Source organism: Aythya fuligula, chromosome 4, assembly GCF_009819795.1.
Source record: "Aythya fuligula isolate bAytFul2 chromosome 4, bAytFul2.pri, whole genome shotgun sequence".
In the NCBI taxonomy this organism is placed as follows: domain Eukaryota; kingdom Metazoa; phylum Chordata; class Aves; order Anseriformes; family Anatidae; genus Aythya; species Aythya fuligula.
This window is the reverse complement of record NC_045562.1, coordinates 67243286-67270447: the sequence shown is the minus strand read 5'-3', so window position 1 is coordinate 67270447 and position 27162 is coordinate 67243286. Positions and strand designations below refer to the sequence as shown.

At 34.7% G+C, this 27162-nt stretch overlaps 1 protein-coding gene across 1 annotated transcript in view; it reads left to right on the top strand.

Annotated features, from left to right (window-relative positions):
* Positions 1 to 27162, top strand: part of RGS12 (regulator of G protein signaling 12) — an 85384-nt gene that overhangs the window by 47407 nt on the left and 10815 nt on the right. The window contains 14 exon segments of the mRNA XM_032187266.1: positions 4558 to 4727; positions 8018 to 8110; positions 9370 to 9513; positions 13030 to 13209; positions 14434 to 14587; positions 15848 to 15924; positions 16681 to 16881; positions 17807 to 17880; positions 19691 to 19817; positions 20767 to 20863; positions 22262 to 22341; positions 22849 to 22960; positions 22963 to 23001; positions 25657 to 26274. Coding sequence (XP_032043157.1) covers positions 4558 to 4727; positions 8018 to 8110; positions 9370 to 9513; positions 13030 to 13209; positions 14434 to 14587; positions 15848 to 15924; positions 16681 to 16881; positions 17807 to 17880; positions 19691 to 19817; positions 20767 to 20863; positions 22262 to 22341; positions 22849 to 22960; positions 22963 to 23001; positions 25657 to 26274 — 2166 coding nt within the window.

The following is a 27162-nucleotide window of genomic DNA, read 5'->3' as shown; positions in this document are numbered from 1 at the left end:
TGAATGCCTTGAAGTATTTGATTAAGTGGCACCACAGTGGTTCGTATCAGCTTTATCCAGGTAATGTATTTAGTGATTAACTGGAATATCTTAATTATATGAGTGCATGCATTCAGATGATTACTAGGAGTATGTGGAGCTGCTCACAATAATAAAAAAGTATTAGTGGGTTAAGAAATATAGATGGATTTTATGAAAAAATGCTTACAAAAATATCCTTAATTGCATTCAGATTTTGCTTTATATGATTTAAAATGTATATTGCTTTATATGATTTAAATCAAAACTTTCAAAGCCATTTTATCCTGAATACTTTGAAGATTGTAGATGATTAAATGTGTGTATTTTCTTACATAACACTTTATTGTGTAAACACAAAAGGTGTAAAAGGTTGTGTGGATTTTAGGAAGTATTCTTCCTCAGTTCTGTGTTTGAAGATGGTAATAAATGAACCAATGAGTTTGCACAGGCAGTGGTACTTCCTCGCTGGGTGCGGTGATTCTTAGAACAGAAATAAATGTAGGGCCACTGGATTCCTGATGCTTCAGTGAGGAGCCTCCTTTTACAGGTAACGCAAGCTGGGTCAGTGTAGCTGCACAATAAGGAAAAAGGAAGGAAGGAAGGTATTTGGAAGCTTTGCACAGCCGTGTGATTACAATGTTTGAGAGTGAGGGGTCAGGGCTCTAGGTGTGAGGGCACAGAGTGATCGTTAGAGGAAATAGGTGACTGGGTTGGAAAGTGGCCCTATTCCTCCTTTGCAGGGTGGGCTGTGTGTAGCAAGGAATGCAAGTGGTGTGAGTCAGGAAACCTGACACGGCAGGCTTACAGGGGAAGCATTCCTCTGCAACCAGAGTGGAACAGGAGCTACAGCTTATACACTCTGCATTTAAGTGTGATTTGGATAAATTACGTCGTGCTGTGAGAGTTGGTGATATTTTTCCATCTTTATTTCTGATTCTAGATTGCATACTGCTATACCATGCTGTAACTTAATTACAACCATTGATACAAGTACTTAACCAAGCCCTGTCCTGGGGAATAACCCTGTTCTGCCTCGTTTCCAGGTTAACGGGTACTCTAGCAGAAATCTGTATCCCTTCATAAAGCAAACTGACTGCATTTCCTTTTTAAGGGAAAACAAAGCAGTGCCAGGGTTAACGGTACTTTCTGAAGAAAATCTGAGTTAGCTAAATAAAGTCCAACAGAACAGAAACAGTTTACTGAGAATGAGTAAGCCCTTAATGCCGCTCTAACGCTTTGGAGGACCTGTGCCAGTAGCTCTCAGAGCTGTTGAAAATGCAGTCTTATTTTGATTCATTTGTTTTCTAGGGGACCTCCAGAGTCGGCAGCCTATCAGAGGAATGAGAAACCAGCATAGTTTATAGCAAATGTAACTCTGACAAGCTGGAGAGTGAGCAGCTGCTAGCAATTAGAGGTAGTTAGCAGTTACCGACTGGTGTAAACACCCGGACTGTAATTGCAATTTGGTCTTCCTCCCTACCATGGGGAAGCTGAACAGCCACTCTTGGGAGGAGGGAGAAGCTGCTCTTCCAAAGACCGCTGTGCCTACCATTTTCCCAGTCCATGGGAGTCCTACGGCACTGTGACTTGCCCTTTAGGGTTGAGCAGTTCCTGTGGCTACTCCCTAACCTCCTCCTGTCACCCACCTAGGGTTAGGCAGCTTGGTGTGTGGGATGAGTTTACCTTTTGGAGTTTGCCTCAATGGGCCTAGGAAACTCATCGTTCGTCACCGGAGAACTCCGGGCATCGAACCCTCTTGTAGTGAGGCAGTAACATCTGAAACTGTTCCAGATATATCGAGAAGTGGGTGTCTATTTATATCCTGGACTGTAAAATAGAACGTATCCACTTGCAGAGTTAAAGCAAAATACTCCTGGTAATAAATTTAGCTGTAATTCTCTTCAGATTCACATTAGCTTCTTTCACAATAGTTTCACTGTGGTGACAGGTATTCTCTAATGAGGCTAACAGTTGACTTGGTTATGCTCTTTGATATGTCTTACAGGAGAAAGTGAATAAATATTTGTTATAAGGATATTTAGCATTATTTGCTGAGTCTTTTTCATTAGCTTTGATTAATATGACCATTAGGCAAATAAAAAATATTTTTATGCCTAATGTATTATTATGTTCCTTAAATATTATCCTTATTGAAAATACCCATTTTAATTTGCCTCTAATCTAATTCTGTATCTTTTTTTGCAACATTTTGCTTAAACAATAGCTTTGCTTACTGAAAATTGCAGTAGTTAGCTTTTAATTCTTAGTAAATATTGGTAAGCTACAGAATACATACAAAAATGAAGTTTCAGAACTATTTTTTTCTTTAAATTTTCTTATCTTTATAACAGTGTTTATGACTTTTTGGTGTGTTTGTAACCATCTTTGAATGGCCCTTTTATGCAATCTCATACTTCCAGGGATGAACAATAATGTTTGGTGACACAGAATTTGGAAAGGCAAAATCATTCCAAATATATAACAGAAAAGAAGACCTTGAGAGATCTTATAGAATAGTAATTTTGGTGAAATTACTCCTTGCTTTAGTTTATCTATGTGATTAACTGTGGAAAATAAACAACAATAAAAATGTTTCTGTAAAGAATAGGCTATTCCTCAGGGGTTGTGAATTCAGTTTGCTCAATCAGCTTGCATTTAGAGTGATCTTAAGCTTTGATTTTCTATTTGGCATATAATTATTGAAGACACTGTTATTTTATTTGAGGAACGTATTTTCTTACATCTGTTACTGCTAATTTTTCAAATAATTGAATGACTACCTGTTTTTATCCCTTCATCACAAATTCACTTGGTTTGGCATGTCTCAGGTCCAACCTCCTGCTCTAAGCAGGGTCCATTTTGAGACAGGGTTGTTCAAGACTTTATTCAGTTATGTCTTCACAATTAAACCTCAGACCTACTCTGTGAAGTGGGTAACTGTGAGTACTTCTATATTGATTTTACATTTGTGTAAGCTGAGAGATGGAGAGAGTAGTGGTCTGTAAAAGGACATGCAACAAATAAATGACAAGTGTGTGAATAATTCCCTGCTGTTTCCTTAGAAGAGTCATTTCTTTCAGTTTTCCACTATGTGAGCAAGTGGTCAATTCTTCAATATTTTTGTGTGTACTGTATTTACTGATATATAAAAAATAGGGTTTAGTTTAATACTTGAAGTTACAACAGTCATGCTGCTGCACAAGGTTGTATTTTCCTAATTTTTCTATGGGTTCTTGTTTATTTGTCTTTCAGAATACAAAAGCCATTTCTGTTCTTTTCAAGATTTAAAGTATCAGGTCGTTTCTCAACTTCATCCTGAAAGAGGGCACTGAGTGAATGTAGGGTAACACTGAGTTTCTGAGTCAGTATTGTTTGCCACCTGCCATCTTCAAGATCTGACCACAGCCTGCCACTGTTATTCTCACTTATTCCATATACTATTATAGCTACCATTTTAGCAGTTAAATTGAAGCAACATCATACCATTATTATTATTTCTTCCTTTTGGTTATTTGTATGAGGTGGCTAATGAGTGTGTCATCTCAATGTTGCTTTGTGTATGAATCTAAGTAGTGATATGTAATCTCCTGTTTTGAATGTTTTATTCCTATGCTGTTTGAAAACACTGGTAGTTTAATTCTCTCTTGGTTGTTTCATTAGGAAAATGTTTTATTCAGATATGCAAATTATTCTACTAAAGCAGGCTATTTAGGTATAACAGAATTTAGGTATTGTAGAATTTTTCTAGTGATCACTTATGTCAAGAAGACCCCCAAATACCCCAGCAAGGACAGGATGAGAAGCAGCCTCCTCTTAGAAGTGTCCTGCTGGGTGCTGCGTCATGCAGACTAGGAGAACATTGAGGTCCCCAGATAGTTGCTGATTGCTGACTTGGGTTTGGAATGTAGTCTTGGATCCCTGTTTTTGTCAGAAACCCCCAGTCAAATTAGGATTTATGGATTGACCCATCTGCTTCCCAAGGATAAGGAGGACATCCATTACTAGCTCATTTTCATTGATAGTACTATTTTAAGTTGGTTTTTCTCCTAAGCTTTCAGCGTTTAGCAAGAATCTCTCATTCCATGAAACACTTCAGAAAGCCTCTGACTACTGATAGTAAAATTTCATACAATTTTCAATCTTCTGTCATCAAATAGTTTTTTCTTTTTTTCCCACTTTCTGGTAAGCGGTAGATTTTTAAAGACCTATCTTCCTTGGGTAACCTTACAAAAGATTGCAGTCCATGTGGTGAGGAGTGTTAGCAGGATCTACTGATTGCTCCTTTTGCTTCTGGTAGGGCATTGCTGCTAAGATGCTCATTTGATTTTCTTTGCAACAGAATAAAATTGAGAGACGGTTGTTATTATTATTTTCTATGTAGGTGCCCCTAATAAACAATGCAGAGAGGTTTTGAAGTCTGCACTACTATGAGCTTGTGAAAGAGATGTGATAAATGAAGAAAACCATGCTGCAGAGGAAAGAATAAAAGTGAATAATATTTTATTAACTTTTTTTTTTTTTTTTTTTTTTTAACAGAGCTGAATAGTACTGATTTGAAAGATTGCATCAGTGAGAACAGCCTCAGTAGCAATGCTAGTCTTCCCAGCGTACAGAGCTGTCGACGACTTCGAGACAGAAGAGTTGCAAGCTGGGCAGTTTCATTCGAGCGTCTTCTTCAGGATCCTCTCGGTGTTAAATATTTTTCGGTAAGGTTTGAGAAATAGTACGAGACCTTTCAAACTACCTGATATCACTGCTGTAATACTTTTTTTTTTTCCTTTTGTGATGCTATCCCTACATAGGACAAGAGATAGGAGTTCGTTGTTGCACAGTGGTTATCTCAACATCTTTTAAGTTTAAACTGGTTTACAGCTTAATAAGAGTTCATAGTAATACATGTATTTTAATGAATTATCCTCCATTTTATCTGAATCTCATTGAATCTGAATCATCTGAGATTCATTTATCTGAATCTCAGATGAAATGGAGGGTATGTTTTTCTTTGTACCAGAATTTTTAGTAAGATTCCACATTTTGTATAACGTTTCTATTTGTTTATATTTTGTATCTCTTGACTTTTTACAAGAAAAAGGCAAAGTTTCAGTAGTTCTCTAAGAGTTAATGATTTACTCACATATTTGTCTACTGAAATGTTTGGAAGCTTTACTGAAATGTTGGAAACCATGCAGAAGATTTTTTTTTTGATGATACAGTGGCTTATCTTCCTGCAAAACCTTTTTTAGAAATATTTTCTTGAAGTAGTTAGGTATTTTAAGAGCAGTGGTTAAAGCTGCAGTTTTCAGGAACAGAGTTGAGTATTTGCAAAGCACAAATTAAACTTCTTCACGGGACATTTATGAAGTTATAAATAGTATCATCCTTATTTTACATATAAGGAAATTGAGGGGTATATGGTTTTGCATTGTTGCTCAGAAAGTCTGTTGTTGATTCTGTATATGTTGTACAAGGACTTTTTGTGCTGCCCAAATAATTTTCTCAAACTGAACATAAAGAAACTTATGGTACAAGAGATGTAGATTTCTGGAATCTGCAGTAACTCCTTCACTTAATATGAAAGTACATTAAAATGATTAATAGTCAGACTTCCAGCTTAAATGGTGAGGGGACATGAAAAACAGATTAACAGTGAATGCCTGTTTGAGGAAACAGAAGTAAAAGCAAAATAATACATCGTAGATATCAAGTTCCCCGTCTTTCCATTTTTCTTAGCAGTGTAGTTTAAGAGCCATCAGCATTTTTGCTTAGATATTGAGATTCTTCTCATACTGAAAGAAAAATTACAATTTTGATAGAATGTTAGAATCCACCTAAAAAGGATATAGTTTTACTGAAAGTTTAGTTGTCCTTTCTTGTTACTTGTAAACCATCAGTAGGCTTACTTATGTATACATAAGAAATTGCTGCAGTCTTTTAGTACTATGAATGTTTAAAACTTTTATTAAGAAGTTTGAAAGTAACTGGTGTTTATTGAGTTTTCAGATTAAATGTTAATATTGCATTTCAGTTTAGCAAAAGGCCATCTCGGATATTAAATTCAGGAAGTTTCACTTTTTCTCATTCCAATTAAAAATTATTTTTATCAACTTTACAAAAATACATGTGTTAAAGAAATACTCAATTTAAAGAAAGGGAGTGCTGAAATTTATTGTGCACTACCATTTTCTTGAGGCCCAAGAGAGATCCAAGGCCATTGTTCAACTTTACCTGCTACCTGGATACTGTAATGCCATGAACTCTGGCGTAAAGCAGAATCATGGTAGCTGGATGAAATGCCTTTGCAATTTAACAAGTTAACATTCCTTCAAAGGGAAGTTCTAAAAGCCCATGGACTCAGAAGGAAATCACCTACATGTACAACTAGCCAGATGGCGCAGATATCCACCAGGGTTCAAGAACCTTGGACCATCAGCATGTAATTTACGATTTCATAGTAGCATCTGGGTCCATTTGGGATTCAGAATGCAGAGGCTTTCCTGAGGACAGCTTTGTCACACAGCAGAAATTACTCTTGAAGAAGAGATTTTGCATGTTTTGCAAATACTCACATTTTGCATAATAGTCTGTTGATGAGAGCAGTCATCCAGGAAGTGAGAGACCTGTTTGCAGTTCCCTCCTCAAGTGGTTCAAACCCACATCTCCAGCTTCCCAGCCATATTTTGACAGCTACTAGGCTATGTAATGTTCCAAGTGGGGCTCCATTCAGTCTTCCTTCTAATTGTTGTGCAGCCAGCTGTGCCAAAATCACGTGGCCAAAAAGAAGGCAAAGAGGAGATTTCTGGAGGTGTGAAGGCACAGAGTGGGGAAGTAGGCAGTTGGGTTCCAGTTCCTGCTCACTAATTTGATTCTCTTCTAATCTGTAATTACATGTAAGACACAGCAATGTCATGTCCCCTGACTACTCTCTTTTTTTTTTTTATTTTAACTTATTTTTTAATTTTCAGGTTAGGCATAAAAACTTATATTTTAAACTGAGAGGCTGCTAGTGCATTTAGGCTCTGTGTGTTGTAGTCTGTCTCAACTGTTTTTTTTTTTTTACAGTTGGACTCTCTGAACTCTGTGCAAGTCCTAAAAGGACAAATAAGGTTTAGTTTTAAGTATTTCTGTGAAGATTCCTCTGAGACTGCCTTGAATGTTAAGGAAACTTGAGTGATAGCAGTGTGATGTTTGAGTGAAGGTTGTGGCTTGTATGATAACCTAAATTCTTTTCACTTAAACGCTGATAGGTAAAGCTCTAAAGCATAAACAAGCATTGTTCCAACTAAATGAGTCACTGGAGAGTTTTTAGAGGACCAAGTTTACTTTTTAGAGTGATTTTTTTTTTGATAATGGGTAAAATGCTTTCAAGAAATATGCTGAGACAAAATTGAACTACACAGATTTGAATCAGGGACAGTATGTCTTTGTACAGTTTTCAAACTGAATGGGATCTTGGTCCTTATTTGGTCCTTTGGATGCTGTAATATAAACGTGATTATTGTTTGTTTTACTGAGAGATTTTATTTTCCTCTAAGAAAGTCTTTTCCAAGGAGAATCCATCTGAACACATAAACAGGCAGTGATGAAATATTCTTGTAGTGGGCATGTGATGCAGAAAATTGCTGTAATGAATACGCAATTGGTTATGCACACTGCTTGATAAACATTTATTCTATTCTATTATTAGTACTGCAATTAAAGGCAGCTGGTTTACGGTATAATTTTTTAATGTACTTATACATTATTTAAATTTTTATTAGGTTTATTCACTAGTGTATATATACTACTTAACATGAAATTTCATTTTTGTATGTGAAAATGATGTGATTGCAACTTGATGCATTAATTTCAACTGTATACATTTAAAAGAAATGAGAGAGGAAAGCACTAGGCGTATATTGGACATGCATTAAAACTGGACTGAATTACCACTGTGAAAAACCACAAGTAACTTCTTTTCTTTATGATGCTCTTAATTATTTGCTTATTTTCACCCTAGGAATTTCTGCGGAAGGAATTTAGTGAAGAAAATATTTTATTTTGGCAGGCGTGTGAATATTTTAACCATGTACCTGCACATGATAAAAAAGAGGTAAGTCAATATTGTGTTTCAGTATATGGTTGCTTGCTACAAACTGTTACTTCTTCAAGATTATTGAAATTATTAGAACTATGTTTGGTCTACTGTGATTTCACTACACTAGGGTTAGAGCTTCAGTCTAATTCTCTCAGTTCCCTGGGAGCACTGTCCCAGGTTTAAGATGCTGGATGTAGTTAGGTTTCAGTGAAGTGCAGAGATAGTTCTGTAACTAAGAATAGTAAGAATAGCTAAGCTATTTTGGATGTTGAAAAACGGCTAGTCCAGTGTAAGAGAATGCAGAGCAAATTAATTTAACATGTCAAGGAGTTAAGTTCCTCAAGAGAGCAAAGTTAGCCTCTGTTGTGCTCTTTCAGCTAAACTGCCTCTATTTGCTAAGATAATTTGTTTATAATGTGTATATAACTAACATATGTATATGTATCTATATAGACTAATATATCTGCTGCAGTAAGGGTATTAATATTTGTTCACAGATTATGAGAATCTGCATCTCATTCTTTTAACACAGTCTGACATTGGTCAGGCAATTTTAGTTACATTAATTTTGTGCAGGTTTGCAACAACTGCTGTCAACATCACAACTGCATCTAGTCAGGTTTACACTGCGGAAATGGATTCAGCTTCCTAGTACCCCTTTGCTCCTTTATGGACCATCAATTTTTTTCACGACTTTCTTCTATCTCAGAACAATGTATTTTCTGAACACCCCTAGTAAGGGCTCTGAGCTCTGTTTGGTGTGCTTTTTTCATTCCTTCTATAATGTGGGTGTTTCAAGGTAAACAACATAAAAATAGCACATGAATATTTTCTAACAGTAAATATTCAAATATATGTTTACATTTTTCTAACTTCTAGAAATTGAGGCTTAGAGAATTTATTTAAATAGTAACCATTATCTGAAAGGTTTAAAATATAAAATACCTCATCTCCCTCTTAAGATAGCATTTGACGTGGTTCACCTTTATTAATTTCATAGTTTAATTATTTAAAGTTTTATTTTGATGGTATCTTTTACCACTTAAGAAATATCTGATGAGTATTTACAATGTTAAAGGAAAAAAAAACACTGTTTCTTTCCTAAAGCTAACAAAAGCTGTTAAGTGAAAACTGCTTATATGTATTTGGGAAATTTGGGAAATTGGAATGGCTCTATGTTTTTGGATGAAATACATCAGTATTAAAAATAGCTGTGTAAAGATGCATTTGCAAAGTTGCATATAAATTAACAGGATAGCATTGGTTTTCTGCAGCTTTCTTACAGAGCTCGGGAGATCTTCACTAAGTTTTTGTGTAGCAAAGCTACAACTCCAGTTAATATTGATAGCCAGGCACAGCTGGCAGATGATATTCTCAATTCCCCACATCCAGATATGTTCAAGGAACAGCAACTTCAGGTAACTCTAGAAAACATAACATTGTTATACGTTTGTCTGGTATCTTTTCCTTTGAAGTGCTTTGAAATGTATAAAAGTATTTTTACATGCTGTGTACCTTACTATCTATAAAAACACAGAGAAGCCAAGATCACAAAAATTCAGTTAGTGGTACAGAAAAAGGTTGCATAAAGGACTGCTACTTGATTGTGTACATTTGAGGATGTATAGAAAACTGCCATTAACTAAATAATCTGAAAAATATCATTGAAATTGCAAGTAGATAGTAACTTGTGAGGAAATACCATTGCATATGGTGTTTGCATATGGTTGCTTATTCTTTCCTTTAGTGGACAATTCTGTACACAAATAGTATCTAATTTTGGTAAAAGTGGCTTGTAAAACATGCCTGTCGTATTGAAGGATTCCTTCCCTTATGCTTTAATAGAACTGTCAAACAAAGAGCTTATTGAAACTGTTGATGTCTGAAGACCTCTGAAGCAGATGCATTTTAAGTAATTTTGATGTTCCCAACAGAACAGTTCTGTAACAACAAGATATATTTTACATTTTCTGTAGAATTTAAGTTTCTCCTTTTTTTGTCCAAGTAAACTCTTCTGTAACTCCCACCTTAACAACTTAGTAGTAGAAATAATTTTGAGATCGTATTTTTTAGGAACCAAAGATATAGATTTAATTGCATAAATGAACCAATTCACAATCATATCCTAAGTGCAGCCTCAGATTGCATGCTTTTGGGTGCATGAACAGATAGATGTATTAACTTTCTCCATCTGCCAAGTAGGGAGAGAAGGGTAGGCCTGACCGCTGGTCTGGCAGCTTCTAGCATATAATGCAGCTTACAACTGCCCCATGTGCACCTCCCGAAGTCTGAGGCTTCTGTGGGAATTGCCAGCCATGATCTTCTCAGACATTTTCATGCACTCCTAATCTTGGCTTTCCATGTTGGAATTCTTCTTCACCTTCTTGTTTGTTGGCACAGATGGTGTTCTCATTAGTGTGGTGGCTGCGCTGATGCAGGTTTTCTTCCTCCTATGAAGATGTAATGACAGTTTCTTCTGTCTCATTGAGCAGCCTTGCAGCTAGGTGTGTTAACTGAGCTACTAATGTGGTGTTGTCTGGTTGAGGCAGGTGCTGGGTAAGGAGCTGCCTTGATGGCCCTTTGTATCTTGGTTTCGTTAAGTGAGAAAACAGTGGGTCGGTTTTGTGGTCCTGGCGGGTGGTGTGACCTTGGGAACAGAGAACTGCAGGTGAGTTTGGTTTGTGCAACACATACACAGACTTTCCAAGTTCAGCTCACTGTAACACCACGTGAACAGTGAGAATGCTCATTTGTGCAGTCACGAGGCTTTTTTGAATTTCATCCCTGAGTGCAAAGTGTAAAGGTGTTGATTTGTGGTGGTTGGATAACCTTTGTTTGATGATCTGGAATACGGACTGGAATAAGGCTGCAATGGAGTTCTGCAAGTGTGTGTAGAAGAATGCTTTGGAAAGTGTTTCCTGTTGGGAATGCTCTTAAAGTTGCCTTCTGTCCATAACCTGACAAAAATATTCCCAAATGTGATGATAGAGGTGGTATAGTATAACAGTGTGAATGCAACCAAAAGGTCTAGTTAGTATTTCACTGTTCATACAACAGAATAAGAACAAAGACTTTGAGTGATTCTGGATGCATCAGTGTAGATCATTTAAAGATACTAAAATCATACTTTTCATCCTTTTACTGTATTAAATGCAAGCTTTTAGCATTAGCTGCACTGCAAAACAGTCTTTTATATATATATATATAAATATCTGTAGGTGTGCAGACTGTACTTCCATTTTTCCCTAATAAACTTGCATCAGCAGTGCATCTATGACTCCATGAGACTGAGGCATTTTTAATTCTTGTAATTGGCTCTCTATATTTTATACTGTTTTGGTAATACACAACAGTAATATTCTTTGAGTTCAACAGAAGTAGCTAAATGTTTTACAGCTGTGCATGTTGCACATACCAAGTAAGTTGCTGGGCCTTTGCCTGAAGAGTGTGTGTTGCCTTTTTGAATTTTACCAGTATAATTGTGGTCAGAGAAGGATTGTGTTTTTCATAGTGTGGGAAATTCTCTATTGTGAGCAGTTTTTCTAATGGGGAGGGTCACTGACACTCAGTCGTCTCTGACACCGCATTGAGGGCTCACTAGACTTTGTGCTGGGCTGTTTCAGCTCACTAAACTGGTAAAATAAACCCTACAAAAGTATTTTTTCAATAGGAAAACCATTAATTAGAGGATGCAACAGAAACAACAGGCAACACCTAAGAGGGAATAGAAATATGGCTGGAGGCAAGAACGTGGATGTCAGCATCCAATTTGGATTAGGTTTTTGTGACACTTCAGCATCAAGTTTTCTCTGCATTATCTTGCTGTTTGCCAAAAAAACTTTGGGCTAGTGCTTGTTGAGAAGATTGTCTCTCTGTTTAAAAAATGCTTCCTTTCTGCAGTTGGGCCCCTGTGGCTTTGTGATGGGCTTCTCCATAGACTCCTAGTAATGCCGTAGCCAGTTGGGTGGTGCGTGCCATTCTTCTGTTGTAGGGAATTAGTCATGTCCCAAGAAGAGGCATTCATTCTGTTTTTTCAAATCATGTGCAGTTAGTTTAATCATGAGAGAAGATATGAAGTTAAAAGTATGAATTCACTTAAAGCTATAGGTTTGCAAAAATGGAACAATAAATTTGATGTTCTTTTTAGCAACTAAGAAAAAACTTTTCTTCCTTTACTTACATGAATTTATTTTGGCTAAAGTAGTCTTGGACTTTTGCTCCAGGCATGGTATAGAGTTGCTTCCTTCTTCTTACATTGTTCTTCTTCCTTCTTATGTTGTTAAAGATGTGCGTTGGTCTCACTCAGAGCAGCCATCCTATATAATCTTTTCTTTTTCAAGGTCTTGATTTATATTACTTTGATTATGGGATCCTCCAAAACCAATGATCCTTTGTTTCTTATTATTGAGCACATGAACACTATTATAGTGCTGTGTAGGGCTCTTTGCTCCTTCCTGTGTCACTTTGTATATCTTGTATTATTATATACTGTTGCATACTGTGATTATATATTCCTTGAGTTTTAGACAATAAACGTCCTTGTTGTTCACAGATACCTTAAAATATACTTGTATAATTTGTAATAATTCCTTTAAAATGTTTCAAATGGCTAGCTTGCTATGTGCTTTACATAGAATGTGCAGACATAAATATACAGTAAAAGATGGATATGAGGGTGGTGTTGTCAAGACTCAACTTATGAACTTTGCACTATATGGAAATCATAACATTTCTCTGAACCTGTGCTAAAGGAAGAGATCAAATTCTGTTTCCTTCTAAATTGGTATAATATATTTAGCCAGATCTAAACAAAATCATGCCTACTGCTGTTTACTAAATTTTGTGGAAGTTGGCTGTTGTGAAATAGCTTCTTTTTTTTTTTTAATGTGTTATTTAAGCTTGTGTAACTGTTATCTGTTGCATTTTAATTTCAGATTTTTAACTTGATGAAGTTTGATAGCTATACTCGCTTTCTCAAATCCCCCCTTTACCAAGAATGCATCCTAGCTGAAGTAGAAGGTCGTACTCTTCCAGATCCACAACGTGTTCCCAGCAGTCCCACTTCTAAACACAGTATCAGTTCAGAGAAGTCCAATATCTCAACACCGAAAAAGGTTACTTCTGATTTCATTGTTGTTATCTGAAAAATATGGTCTTAGAAACTTTATTTCAAGTTCTTTAGAAGGGCAAAGATAATATATGAAAAACAATTAGTAAGACAGCATCACTAGACAAATACTAAAATTACAAAATATTTACATTCTCAGAAAAATACATTGTTTTAATCCACACCTTTGAATCAGAATTTTAGCTGTTGTCTTCCTAAGTATAATTTTAAATCCATATTGTAATTTAAATATGTGTAAAAATAAAAAATTGGGGATTATTTTCATACATCAGTTCAGAATTTTATTTTGATTGAATATTGGATTTGAGATGTGATATTTTAATCTTTGCTGAGAGCTGAGATATCAGAAATTATTTGAGAAATCGACACAATCTAACTCTAGTTTTGAAAGGGGTGCTCTTTAAATGTCTTATGCCATACTGAACTAAGATGTTCTGTGTAAAGCAGATACAGCTGCTTAAAAATTGGACCCGTAGTCTTACTGAACTTCTAACATTATTTAAAGTTTATTTTTTCTTCATCTGGATAATTCCACCATGGTATTACATAACTGCACGGGTAAATTATAACTTTGCATTTGTCATGTCAATCACTATGCATTAGCCCATCTGCTTTCATGTATTTTTATGACTAGGAACCTTTAAAAGTAGCATTTTAAAGAATGGTCTAATAATCTATCAAGAATAGCGTGTTAAAAGCAAGGTTAGTTTATTAGCATGCATTCCTAAAGTTTGTATTCTTCAGCGTTAATAAATACTTGTATTTATTTATAAAGGTGAAACAGTACATTGCCATTGTCTCTAATGCAGTTCATGTTCAAGCCTAGCCTAGAAAAAATATCAGAAATATCTAAATGGAAATTCTGTGTTGTAAAATTAAGGCTAAAGGCTTTTCCACAGTAACTAGTAAGCTGTGAAGAGCTCTTTCACGTTTATAGGAGCTCTACGTGGCTTGTTTTCAGCTACTGTATTATAGTCCCTACTTGGTAGAACATCTCCATCACATATTTCTTTTGATTTCCACAGTTGTTCTCTTTTTTTTTTTTTTTTCCTGCTGGGAGGGGTGCTGACTCTATAATTATTGATAGGGTAAAGATGACTACTAACCTGACCATCACACTCATTTAGGAAGAAGTGTGTAAGGTTTGTTTTATAAGTAATATGCTTACAACTGTATTCCAACCAATCATTTAATTGTGTTTTGGTGATAGTTAAGTGGTAAATCAAAGTCAGGAAGATCCTTAAATGAAGAGTCAGGAGAGGAGGACACTGAGAAGAAAAAAAGGGGGACGTTTTTCTCATGGTCAAGAAGTAAGAGTTTGGGAAAATCACAGAAGAGAAAGGAAAATGGTGATTATCAACATGGTGAGTGTTCACGTTCCACATTGTTGCTCACCTGTTTCATCAGTAGATATGACTAATCACATCATATTGAGTTTGCTTCTAAGTACATCTCTAGGTGTGACAGAGGGAAAAGAAACTGTCAAATCAGAAGGGCATAGTGTCACTTGGAGCTGTATTGAAACAGGTGTAAAAATAGAAGTATGAAAATGTTTAAACTTGATTGTATTGACTTCCAAGAGACTTTTTTTTCCCTGTTTTACAGTATACTCCGTGTTTCTTTGTGCTGGCAATTGCTTTTTAAAGCAGAACACTGCTATATTTATAGTAAGAATTTCAGCCCTTTACAGAGAAGTTCAGGAGCTATACATGCAAATAGTGTCGTAGCTACAGCTATTTAAAAAACCCTCCATCAACATGGTCCTACCAATCTTTCTTTTGTTAATACCACACAGGTACAATCACTTCTGAACACACTCACTATTTCTGTTTCCTATTATTCAGGAAAGGACCTTTCCTGTTTAGTCCTTTTCTGATTAAAATGAAGGAAGAGTCAGAGTAGTGAAAGCCCTCATAATTTGCTGCTTTGTTGCTTAACTGTTTTCAAGAGTTTAAGGAAAACTTTCATTATGAATGCACCAGTACATGGTCTCTAGAGAAAGAGATGAAAGTGTCGGATTAACTCATTCTATTGAGTTAAAATAATAGAGAAATGTCATCAAAGCACCAAATTTAGACAGTGTGGTTGTGTTTTCTTCTTGTCTATATTCTAGTAAAGCCACACTCCCATGAGATGTCCTTGGTCAAATTAATAGTTTGTGTTTTTATATATGAGAATATCAGAGACATTTACTAGGATTATAGACTTAAGCTTCTGAAAGTAACTAGTGATTGTGCAAGATCTTAGTTTTCCAACACCATACCTGCACTTAAAGAAAATATTTATCTCCCCTTAAAATATCTGAAGAGGTAAGCTGATTTTTAAATTAAAAAAAACAAAACAAAACAACAAAACACACAACAACAAAACTTTAGGATTATATATATATATATATTTAAAAACATCATAAAACCAAATTGGGTTGTTCAAGAGTTGCATAACTTGACCAAATATTGCTTCAATTTTCTGTGCTTCAGTGCACAGGATGAATATTTGGAGTTTTCCTGTAATGAAAAAATGATTTCTCTAACCAGAGGAGCTAATGTTTTGCAATAACTTTCTGTATTATAAGAAATTATAAAAAAACAACCATTTTACTGATCATTTATTCTTTCCATAAACAGATTCTATTCAGTCCAATGGGTTATCGTACAGGAGGGAATCACAAGGCTCCATGTCATCAACTGCTAGTCTTGACTTGGTAATGGTTTGCTCTTAATAATGAAGTGGGGAAGCAGTGAAAACAGTGAATTATTATTTTTTTTTTTTAAGAAGTCTGAAGTAATTTGTTTGAAGTAATGCTATGGGAAAACATCTTTAAGTGATACATTTAGAGGACGAGATGTAGTATTAAGCAATTTTAGAATGCTAGAACTGGAATAGAGATTGTGTTCATATGTTTCTAATTTTGTCCTTTTATCAGAAAGATATCCTCTGTATCCTGTTTATTGTCTGTCTGAACTTCAGACACCAGTAAACTTATAGAAGAAAAGTTTACCTTTCAAGGGGAGCTACCGTAGCTCTTTATAAACAGCTTTTTCCATCTACCAGACATTTGAGGTCTTTTTCTGAACAGCTACATGTTAAAGCTTTCTCGTTGCTTGACCATATTCATGTTAGGCTGATTTCTGTAGTACCAAAATTCCTCCCTGTTTCTTTTAAAGTTGTGAATTGTCCTTCTTGTCGTCATGACTTCATTTTGCTCCTAAAGTTAGAGAGAAGAGAGATAGGGAATTACAAACCTCATGATTTTGTGCTCATGTGGGGAAGTAATCAGTGAAGATGCTGTGATTTCTAACCATTGTATTCTATGTTTGCAGTCTAAAATTAATGAAATGCAAAATTAGTAATAGAACATAATTTATTTTACTATTTTATTTTATTTTACCTACATTGAAGTGAAAGAATATGGTATTTTCCCATTGGACATTGACTTTTCTTTCTTTTTCTTGTCAAGTCTGAAACCTCTAGATTACCTGCATTTGTACCAGATAAAGAGAAATCCCCCAAATACTGCTGTGTAAACCTTCCAGATGGTTCTTCCAGCAAAATGGCTGTTAAATCTGGATTCTCTATCAAAGAGGTGCTATCTGGGCTCTGTGAGAAACATGGCATTAACATAGCTGCAGTGGACCTTTTTTTAGTTGGAGGTGATAAGGTAGTGCATATCTTTCTTTTTCCTTTTCTTTCTTCTTTTTTTTTTTTTTTTTTTTTTTTTTTTTTTAAGAGTTTTCATAGTAATTTTACTAATAAGAAATTATGTTCCCAATAGTAACATATCTTCTGGTTCTACCTATAGGTCTACATTGGCAATTCTAGTTAAAGAACAATTTTGATGAAACTAGAATTGAAGTTTATGACAAGAATTTAGAACATGGGGAAATGGCCTCCAGTTGAGTTAGGTTGATTATTAGGTTAATTATTAGGAAAAATGTAGATGGTTCTTCATTAAAACAAACAAAAAACATAATGACGTTCAGTTGTTCAAAGCTGAAACAAGATAAAATCCTTACAAGAATTAAGGTACATATTTTAATATTGAGGAAAATTCCCAAGGCAGCGGCTTACCTTGGTGGGGGGGATGATAGCACTTATTCCAACAGATGTCTGCAGTTCCAAGAGCAGCTGTGGATGTAAAACATTTATTTATTTTTTTAAATTTGTCATTATGATCAATTTAGATGTTTACGATAGCAAATATTAATGCATGTACATAGTTATGTGCCTATTCTTTTAAATCTTTCAATGACTGATAATTTTTTATGTTTTTTAATGTGTCATTCATTCTATGTAATTATTTAAGCTGGAGGATCTAAGATTATTTTAAAACACCGATTTCTTGAATACCTGATTACTGCAGTAGAAGTTGAAGTTTGGTCATTGTCTTGCAACTAGACAAAGATAGACCTCAATCTATTTGCTTATTGTAAATTAATATCCATTAGAATACATACAACCTATACTAGTTATTTTCTGAGTTATATGAACAGCTTTTTTTTTTTTTTAGATCTCATAGCTGTTCTTTATTACATATTTTAAAATTCATGTATTCTCTCTCCTTTTGTTCCTGATGTGCTCTTTAGCCACTTGTATTGCACCAAGATAGTAGCATCCTGGAGTCTCGGGACCTACGTTTAGAAAAGCGCACTTTATTTCGGTAAGAGTCGATAATGCTGTTTTTTTCTGGCATTTTCCATCCCAACTTTTTGTAAGTGCACTAAAGTATATTGTTAGTTACCTGTACAGTGAAACAGCAGTTAATGCCTAAAAGAATTGTTTTGAATCTGATTAAAAAGAATAATAATCTAGTTAGCCATGCAAGGCAATATTTTGGATTATAATCAGAATCCATTGTAAAGGCACATTAGAAGAAATAGGCTGTAGTATCAATCAAATAGTCTCATCTGAATGAGGAAGGTGACCCAACATTTGTGACTGAAAATGACTGATAGCCATGTCTTGCAGTTTACTCAGTGTGCTGTGGTTTAACCCGGCCAGCAGCTAACTACCACACAGATGGTTGCTCACCCTCCCCCCTGTGGGATGGGGGAGAGAATCAGAAAAAAAAAAAAGTTAAAGCTTGTGAGTTGAGATAAAGACAGTTTATTAGGATAGAAAAGAAAGAAAATAATAATAATGATAATAGTAATAATAATAAAGTGTACAGAACAAGTGATGCACAATGCAATTGCTCACCACCTGCTGACTGATGTCCATCCCATCCCTGAGCAGTTCAGCCCAGCCACCCCATATTAATTGCTCAGCATGATGCCATATGGTGTGGAATATCCATTTGGCCAGTTTGGGTCAGCTCTGCTGGTTCTGTCCCCTCCCAGCTCCTTATGCACCCCTAGCCTCTTCTCTGGCAAGGTGGTGTGAGAAGCTGAGAATTTCTTGGCTTAGTATAAGCACTGCTCTGCAACAACTGAAACATCAGTGTGTTATCAACATTATTCTCATCCTAAATCCAAAACACAGCACCATACCAGCTACTAGGAGGAAAACTGACTGTATCCTAGCCGAAACCAGGATGAAGTGTAACTCCATTTTTACTTCAGATTGCAATAAAACTCACACAGGAGAGATGTCTTTAGCATGGGCATTCTTTGAGTGCACACATGTGCCTGTTAGGTGGTCTGTCTGTGTTTAAACACTGATCTCCCTTAGATTTAGAACTATCTAAACACTTCCTCTTCAGGTGATGGTGGGATAGAGTGCCTCTAAAAGGTAATTCAGATCAGGGCAGCCAGCATAAGGATCAGTGGGAGAAATATGGAACTACAGGAACATTTCAAACCGACTAGATCAGCACCTGGTTAATTTCAAACACTGAAAACTGAAGTTTACTTGATTGCTGTTATAGATTCAAGTGGCATTTAAATGCCAGTGTTCCAGGTTAGGGACAATTATATATTTTTATGATCTCAGTCTTAACTGCTCAAGCTGGAGGAATTTTGATCAAGCATACAGGACTGATCTTTTGCACATGGGTTCCTCTTACAGCAAATTTTTATGATATGGTGTCATCCAACCAGAAATTAACATCTTCTGGAATTCCACTGTATTTGCTCTCACATTAAAAAAAAATAAAATACAAGAAATGTATTTCTTGCATCCAAGGCTGCAGCACAGGTATTGAGTAATTTTGGAAGAACTATTGGACCAGAATGGTCAGATCAATCGCAGTGGGAAAAAGAAAAGTTCCATATAATGTATTTAATTGGTCTGAGGATCACCATGCCCGCAATGCCTTCACTCAGCTCTGGCACGTGAAACTGGGCATTTTATTTGTATTAAATATGCTTTATCCCTTCAGGTAAGGACAAATTTGTGCTAGTGAAGTTTCACTATATGCAGGGTCACTGGTTTTGAATTAGTGTAACTTTGCTGTAAGTTGGAATTAATATATATTATTTTATGTTTAATTAGAATAGTTCATACTTACTGTGACAATTGGTATGTTTCAGGCTGGATCTTGTTCCAATCAATCGATCGGTTGGTTTGAAGGCTAAACCCACCAAACCAGTAACAGAGGTCTTAAGGCCTGTGGTTGCAAAATATGGTTTAAATCTTAATGAGCTTGTGGCAAGACTAGTAAGTATCTTTTGATGTAATTCAAGCTGTATTATTTTGTGTCTGGAGAAGAGTGTTTCTGAAATTTTTCCTATCCTTATAATCAGCCATTAAAATCTGTATTTATAACCACATGTTGAGGTGAAAATGAATAGTAGTCATAAACATTGTGCTTAATAGTAACTACCTGAAAGCTTCAGTATGCATCTATGTTATAGTCTCAATCAGAATAAATCCAACATCCAAAATAATGGAACCTGAACATAGCTTCTTCCAGAGCTGGACTCTTCCATTTGTAAGCTGAGGAAAGTTGATTGAAATTAGTTAAGGCTGTCATCCCATTATCCTGAGAATCATGAAAGTTGCCTCAAATCCTTATACAGATTATAAGGATCTGTGGAAGCAGACTAACTCGTCCATGGCCAAACACTCATCTAGCATTTCCTCTATTCTATTATGAGGAAATGTCAAGAAATAAGGAATAGCAAGTTAAATTTGTAGCATTTCTAGAATGCATTGGCTGAATCACACCATGTTTTCCAAAAACCTGAAAAATACATTGCTATTAAGATAATTTCATTTAATGGAATTATAAAATTAACAAAATACGCACAACTTAGAATAGAAAATAATCTCAAACTGCCTCTGAGAAATGTGATTTTCTAAGCATATACAGTAATAGTCCTAGACTAGTTGTGTGTGGATGATTTTGTCTCCTTGAATCTACTCCCCAGATACCATTCTCCTCATGTAAATGGGTTAAACTTATTGTAATCAAAGTAATTTAACACAAATGGACAAATGGAAAAAACATTTTTAGTAAGGCAGAAGGATTTATTGAGGCTACACTGAAACATAAAAATACTTTGCTCGTTTTTTTTTTTTTTTTTTTTCTTTTTGAAGTCAGATTGTAAATTTGTTCTGAAAACAGCTTTTTCTCTATTATATACAAACTGTGATCCGACTTTAGAATGGTGAGCAGGAACCACTTGATCTTGGTGTCCCTATATCTAATCTGGATGGTCAGCGGGTTGTTCTAGATGAAAAAGAGCCAACAAAGAGTAGAGGTAAGGTGGTATGAAAGCTTTTATTTATAATGTAAACTCAGTTTCAAAAACTGTGACTGGTTAGTTTCTTCTGTTGATATGTCACATGTAGCTTATATTATTTTTAAGTAAAAAGGAGTGAATTTTCTAAGGATTGAAGTTTAAATTTGTCTGTTGATGCCACGTTCTTTACTGTTGTAAGAAATTCTGCACAAGTAATATTTGAATACACAGTATTACTTTCACTCTTGGAACTACACACACGTTTAAGGACATACTGCGTACTGATAATAATGAGAAAAAAAAAAAGACAAATAACTCCTGTAAATTTGGCAATTAATTAAAAAGAAGCACTCTGTATGAGTAAAACAGCTGCAGTTTGTGTAGCACTGTTATGATATCCTCCATCTGTAACATAAGAAAGTAGCAGAGCTTACCTCTCCAGTTTAAAGCTATAATTTCTAGAGATGCTACTAAAAATGATATAATTTGTGATTTCCATGCACAGAAGGTTCAGTTTCATTGGCAGATATTACAGATACGCAACACTTAACTTTAACAATAAAATTACATGTGGTTAAATTGAATTGATTTAGAGCAGAGATCTTCTTCAAGGAAGAAGAAGGAACTAGGAGAATAAATTTGAAGGTATTTATTGAAGAGAAGCAGATCTGTCATTTTTCTAGGAAACAAAATCAATTGTCATTTTGAAAAAAAAAGATATCAATCTAAATACTCTCAAAGATAACTAGTTTAGGTATTATGAATACAATTGTAATCCAATGTGCTGCAGTTATTATAAGAGCATAAATCATAGAGGATCATTCCAGTACTAGGCTGTTTCTGTGACATTTCCCAGTAAAAAAAAAAAAGGGCTATGATTATCTGTTTGAGACTCAGCCTTATGTTTGTATATGTGTTGTAGCCAAAGGCAATTTGAAAGAGCTGTTAGTTAACGTTCAAATAGACAAGGAGGATATGGCAGTGTCTAGAAAACAATTGATGCATAAAACAGATTGGAGAAAATTCAACTTGACCTTTCAACAGTGTCTTCTGTTGGATTTTCTTTGCTTGTTTAAATTGAGTTTTCTAACTTTGAGAAATACAAACTGAACAGTACATTGAGATTTGATTTAATCTAAATTAACAGAACAATAGGAGAACTTACATGAAACTTCAGAATCTTCAAACTTTAAAAATATTGCTAGTGTTAAAAAAAAAAAAATAAATTAGAGGTGGAGGGAGGTTATGGTAGGTTTTGACTCAAAGATGTCAGCATTATCAACTATGATCACTATTTTCTGAGTATACCTTTGAAATTTTACAGCAAAATATATGTTTTGTGCATCATAGTCACTTAGATGTTACTTCTTTGGAAAATCATAAATTTGTAATTAAAGAAAGAATGTTTATGTTCAGTGTTTACAGATAAACAAAAAGGTGCATCAGTAAAACAGAGTGTAACTGTGACTACTTCAAGAAATCAAGTATCTACTACTGTAAGTCTTCTGCAGTGATTTTTGTCCCTTAGTTCATCTTTTGTTTCTTTCTGGAATTGTATACTTAAAGCTGCATTCATCCATAATTTTGAATCAGCCAAATTATGTAACTAGATTGATTATAGCTGTAATTCATTCATTATTTTTCCACTGTCAACAGCATATATATGTGAGAACTTGTCTTTGTGAGGCTCTTTCAATGTATTTATTTATTTATTTATTTTTGCATCTAATTGGCTTGTCTATGTTCAAAAATAAGTTATTTTGAAATTCATAGACCCTTTCTGTAATGTGAATTCCTCAGAGTAAACAATATAATATTCTTTATACATTTTGGGGGAGATTTATGGCAAATGTTTTTGCAATAATCAAGATTAAACTAAAACGTTTGTTGTGGTGGTGTTGGAGAAACGTTTTAAAATAACTTTATTTATAACTTAGACTATATTATGTACACAATGATATAGTATAAATGTAAGTAGTACCTTAACTTTCCTTCTAATGCAGGGAGAGGGAAGAACTCTAGGAAAGTCTAATTCTATCAAAATGAAAGGCGAAAATGGAAAAAATGCTAGGGAAGTTCGACTGTCAAAAAGAGAAGACTCTATTGCAAAGATTGGGAAAAAAAATGTCAGAAAATAAATTTGGATGAAGCAGAGGGTATGTGAACTTTATATAGTTTATGTAATAACATAAATAATCTTGGAAAAATTAGAATTGTATATCTGTGTAGGAAAAGGTGTCATGTATTTATTTAATAGTGCATTGTGAAAATCAGTCATGATCCTTGTATTTTTGTTTGATACTCTTCGAATTGTAAAGTTTTTGAAACTGAAAGTAAAATTTTAAGATTACATAAAAGCCAGATACAGTAATTTTGAAGTACCTAAAGATAGACATAGGTGTCTAGTGGGATTTTCAAAAGTGTAAAGTACCTAATTCCAAGTAAAATAAAAAGGAATTAGTTACTCAATTGCAGCTGAATATCCCATTTGATACCCCTTGCAACTTTACAAGCCATGTGAAAGTTCATCTTTCTGTCCACTTTTACGTAAAATTTTGTAACTCAGTGAAAGGTGTTCTGCACAATTGTGCAGAACTAATTTACTCAGGTAACCAACTTACTCAGGTAAGAGTTTTTGAAAATATTTTACTAAAGCCTATAATGGTCAGGGCAGTACAATCTGATGATGAATGTAGAGATTTGATGGGCAAGAGTAAAAGCTAAGCTGACAATCAGTAACTGCCCTGAAAAGGTGGTCACAAGTAATAGTGAGCAAAGTGGTTATTGGTCATCTTGTATATTCTGAGTCCTATTTTTACTTCCAGTTAAATCCTTAGAGTTTTGATGATAGTATCGAAAATTAACAAATAAGAGAATTTACTTTATTGTAGAAAGTTGTCTTTGGGAGACAGAAGAATAAAACTGATGTAGAAGTAGAAATCTTGGTATACCACCACTCTGTCCTAAGGCATTAATTTCCCCAGACCAAAAAAAAAATCAGAATATACCCACAAATTAAAATTTACTGCTGATATTAACTAATGTGCATATCCAGAGCCTGGTTATGCACAGTTATAGAGCAAATGAATGTTCATCTATAAGTAAATGTCCACTGACTGGAATTAAAAAAATGCCGTGACTAAAACTTTTATTGCAAAATAGATGTTTGTTAATGTAAATGTTATTGCAAAATGTTGGTGTGTTTTAAATTATATTCTGTTGCTTACTATTTTGTTAAATTGTTTTCCATATTTTAATATCTTCATTTTTCTTCCTAGGGCTGAGTAAAACATTAACATAATTTGAAAACTTCAGAATTCGTGGCTTTCACATTTTATTTTGAATTTTGTGAAATTTGTCTAAGTTTGGAAAATACTTACTGAGTGTTGTAGACTGTTTTTTAATGAAAAAAAAACAAAGAAAAAAACCAACCCTGTTCTATGAAGTCTGAAATTTCAAAAAAGAACGTTTTTGTATGACACATTTCAGAAATGTTGCATGTTTTATTATGCATACCGCCATTTTGCAAAACTTTGGCAATAAGAAGCATTTTGAAGCTTCCATCTTGGCTACATTCAGATTATATGGCATTTGACAAAGCATGTTTAAGACTCATTTTTTACAAGTACATTGCAAAGCCTGCCAAATATGATTAGAAGATTATAAATGAGGTCATACAAATGCAAGCGTATGACTTTATATTACGCTAGGTTAACACTGATAATAATGTTCTGTGCTTTTTTGTAATGGCTTTTGCTTCAAACAGTATTTATAAGCTGGGTTGAAACTATTGATTTTAATTCATCTGTTGGAGATGGCGTTTCTAAGCATCTTTAATATTCTATAGTCTCAGTGCTTTTTTCTTGTAAAATTAGGACATGCAGAGACCCTATATTAAGAGTTACATATTTTTATATTTATATGATTGCTACCAAAGAGTTTGTCTATTGTTGCAATGCTTCTTTTTTGAGGAGTGGTATGATTCTTGGCTTATGACTGATAAGTTTCTTGTTGCCAAGTTTTGAGGCTTTCTAGAACAATGGTGATTTACTCTGGGTATTATTTATACATAGAAACATATTAAACCATTGGACATCATTGAGTATGTGATCAGAAAATCACTTCTAATTGTGTTAAAAACTCCATTAAAAAACCTTCCCCATCATTCTTACTAATGGGTCTTTTGACTATCTATATGCTACTGATTCATTGCAGTTCAGAGTAAAATGGGGTTACTTAAACCATCATCTGATCATGCTCTGTGATGATAATATACTGGATTAAAAAGACACCATGAATTGAATTTAAACTGTGATAAAATATTACTAAACTGAGAAGAAATCAGTATTAACAAGGAAGTTTGCAACATTTTGAATCTATGAATTTTCAAATGGCATGGCTATTTTTGAGTTAAGATGGGTAAAAACCATCCAGAATATAAAATGTGCACCCATTGTTAGTAAGACCAGAGCCTTGCTTTGTATAAAGAATTAAAAAATCTTGTATATGTACAGATTTATTAAATGCATAAAATAGGAAATAAAAATAGAAGATGTGTTCAAGGCTCAGTGAATTGCAGCTGTTCCAAACTGCAAAACTCTTACAATAGCAATCCTGATGGTCTTAATTATAGTGATGCTAGTGAACATTGCTGCAATTGAAAAAGTTCCTAATTAACATGGGATCTTATTTCAAGGCAGCATTGAAAGAATTGAAGATCTTCATGGAAAATAAATATGCTGAAAATTTACGTTTTAATGGCATTGCACTTTCTGACAAAAACTTGTCAATTTTGGGTTTTTCCCCAATAGAATTTTTTGAACTCATATCCAAAGCTCAAAGTAACAGAGCAGATGACCAACGTGGACTGCTAAGGAAAGAAGACCTTATTCTTCCTGACTTTCTTCGTTTACCACCCACTGGACCAGAACCATCCTCATCTACGCCAGCAGGTCCTAAAGGCCTCAACAAGCGAGTTTCAAAAAGTGATGGCAAGGATGGATGTACATCGCCAAATGGAAAACAGGAGTCCATACAAAACTATAATGAAAATTCAGTTAAGAAAATGGGTTACTCAGAAAATAAACATAAATCTGCTTTGACAGCACTCCACAGTCAGAAGACTTTCAGTGTTCCTTTTAATACTACATTGTCTCCAATTCCACATGCACACGAAAACAATGCAACAATATGGAAAAGGCAGTCAAGAGAGTTACAAGCTGAAGGCATACAGATGGTAGATGATGAGAATGTGGCAGACTTGACTCTTGTGGCTGAAGGAGATATTAGTAGCCCTAACAGCACTTTGCTACCACCGCCACCACCAACACCACCGTCAGACATCAGTAAACTCACAGAAGCCAACTATCCACCCCCAACTCCTTTTGCAGGTAATCAGGAAAAATCTGGATATCAAAGATCCAATTCAGGTATTTCTAGATTTTAATAGTCTTTCCTTTTATGTAAAATTACTTTTCCTTGGCACTGCTAATCAGTATTTGGCACCCATTAAAGCAAGGAAGAAAATTTTCTCTGCACCTTAAATTTTTTTTTTAATTATTATTATTTTTTTACAAAACAAAGATTTTCATTGCCTTAGTCTGTGCTAACTGTAACATTTCTGGTTGCCTTTAAAAACATGCATTTATTTTGATTTTGCATGTGGTCAAAACTGGACACGTGCAGACAAACCTTTAAAATACATCCATATGCTCTAATTATATCATTCTTTAGTCTGGGAATAGAAAACAGGATATTGGCATTTTGAGTTGCATAACACCACTGCATTCCAGATTTTCTGATCCATTTATCATAATGAGATGCATGATTAGGGTAAAGAAGTTTAAATGCTTTATCAGGAACCCTAATTATGCATTGAAAATTGCAAGACTATTTATAATTAAAATTTGAAACGGATAAACCTTAATTTAAAAAAAACCCAAAACCAAAAAACAACAAACACCTCTAATAGATATTTGTGACTAAAAGTAAAAATTTAAAAGTTTTTTTTAACCCATACTTTGCTACCCAGAGAGATAGACTGTATCTATCACACTTGACCCCACAATAGCCACATGTGAATTAGCTCTTTCTATGAGATAATTTTAAAGAAAATATGTAACTTTTTTTAGGATGCAAGTTTCATGGTCTAGCAATATCACAGAGCAATATTAGCCTAAGGCTAAAGTATGACATTTCTTATAAACTTCTATAAACACGGACTCTAATAATAATTGCTATTACCAGAAACTAGTTTGAAGACGGTGGGTGTTGTGGCATTGACATTTTACAGTCATTGTACTGTGCATTTTAATGTA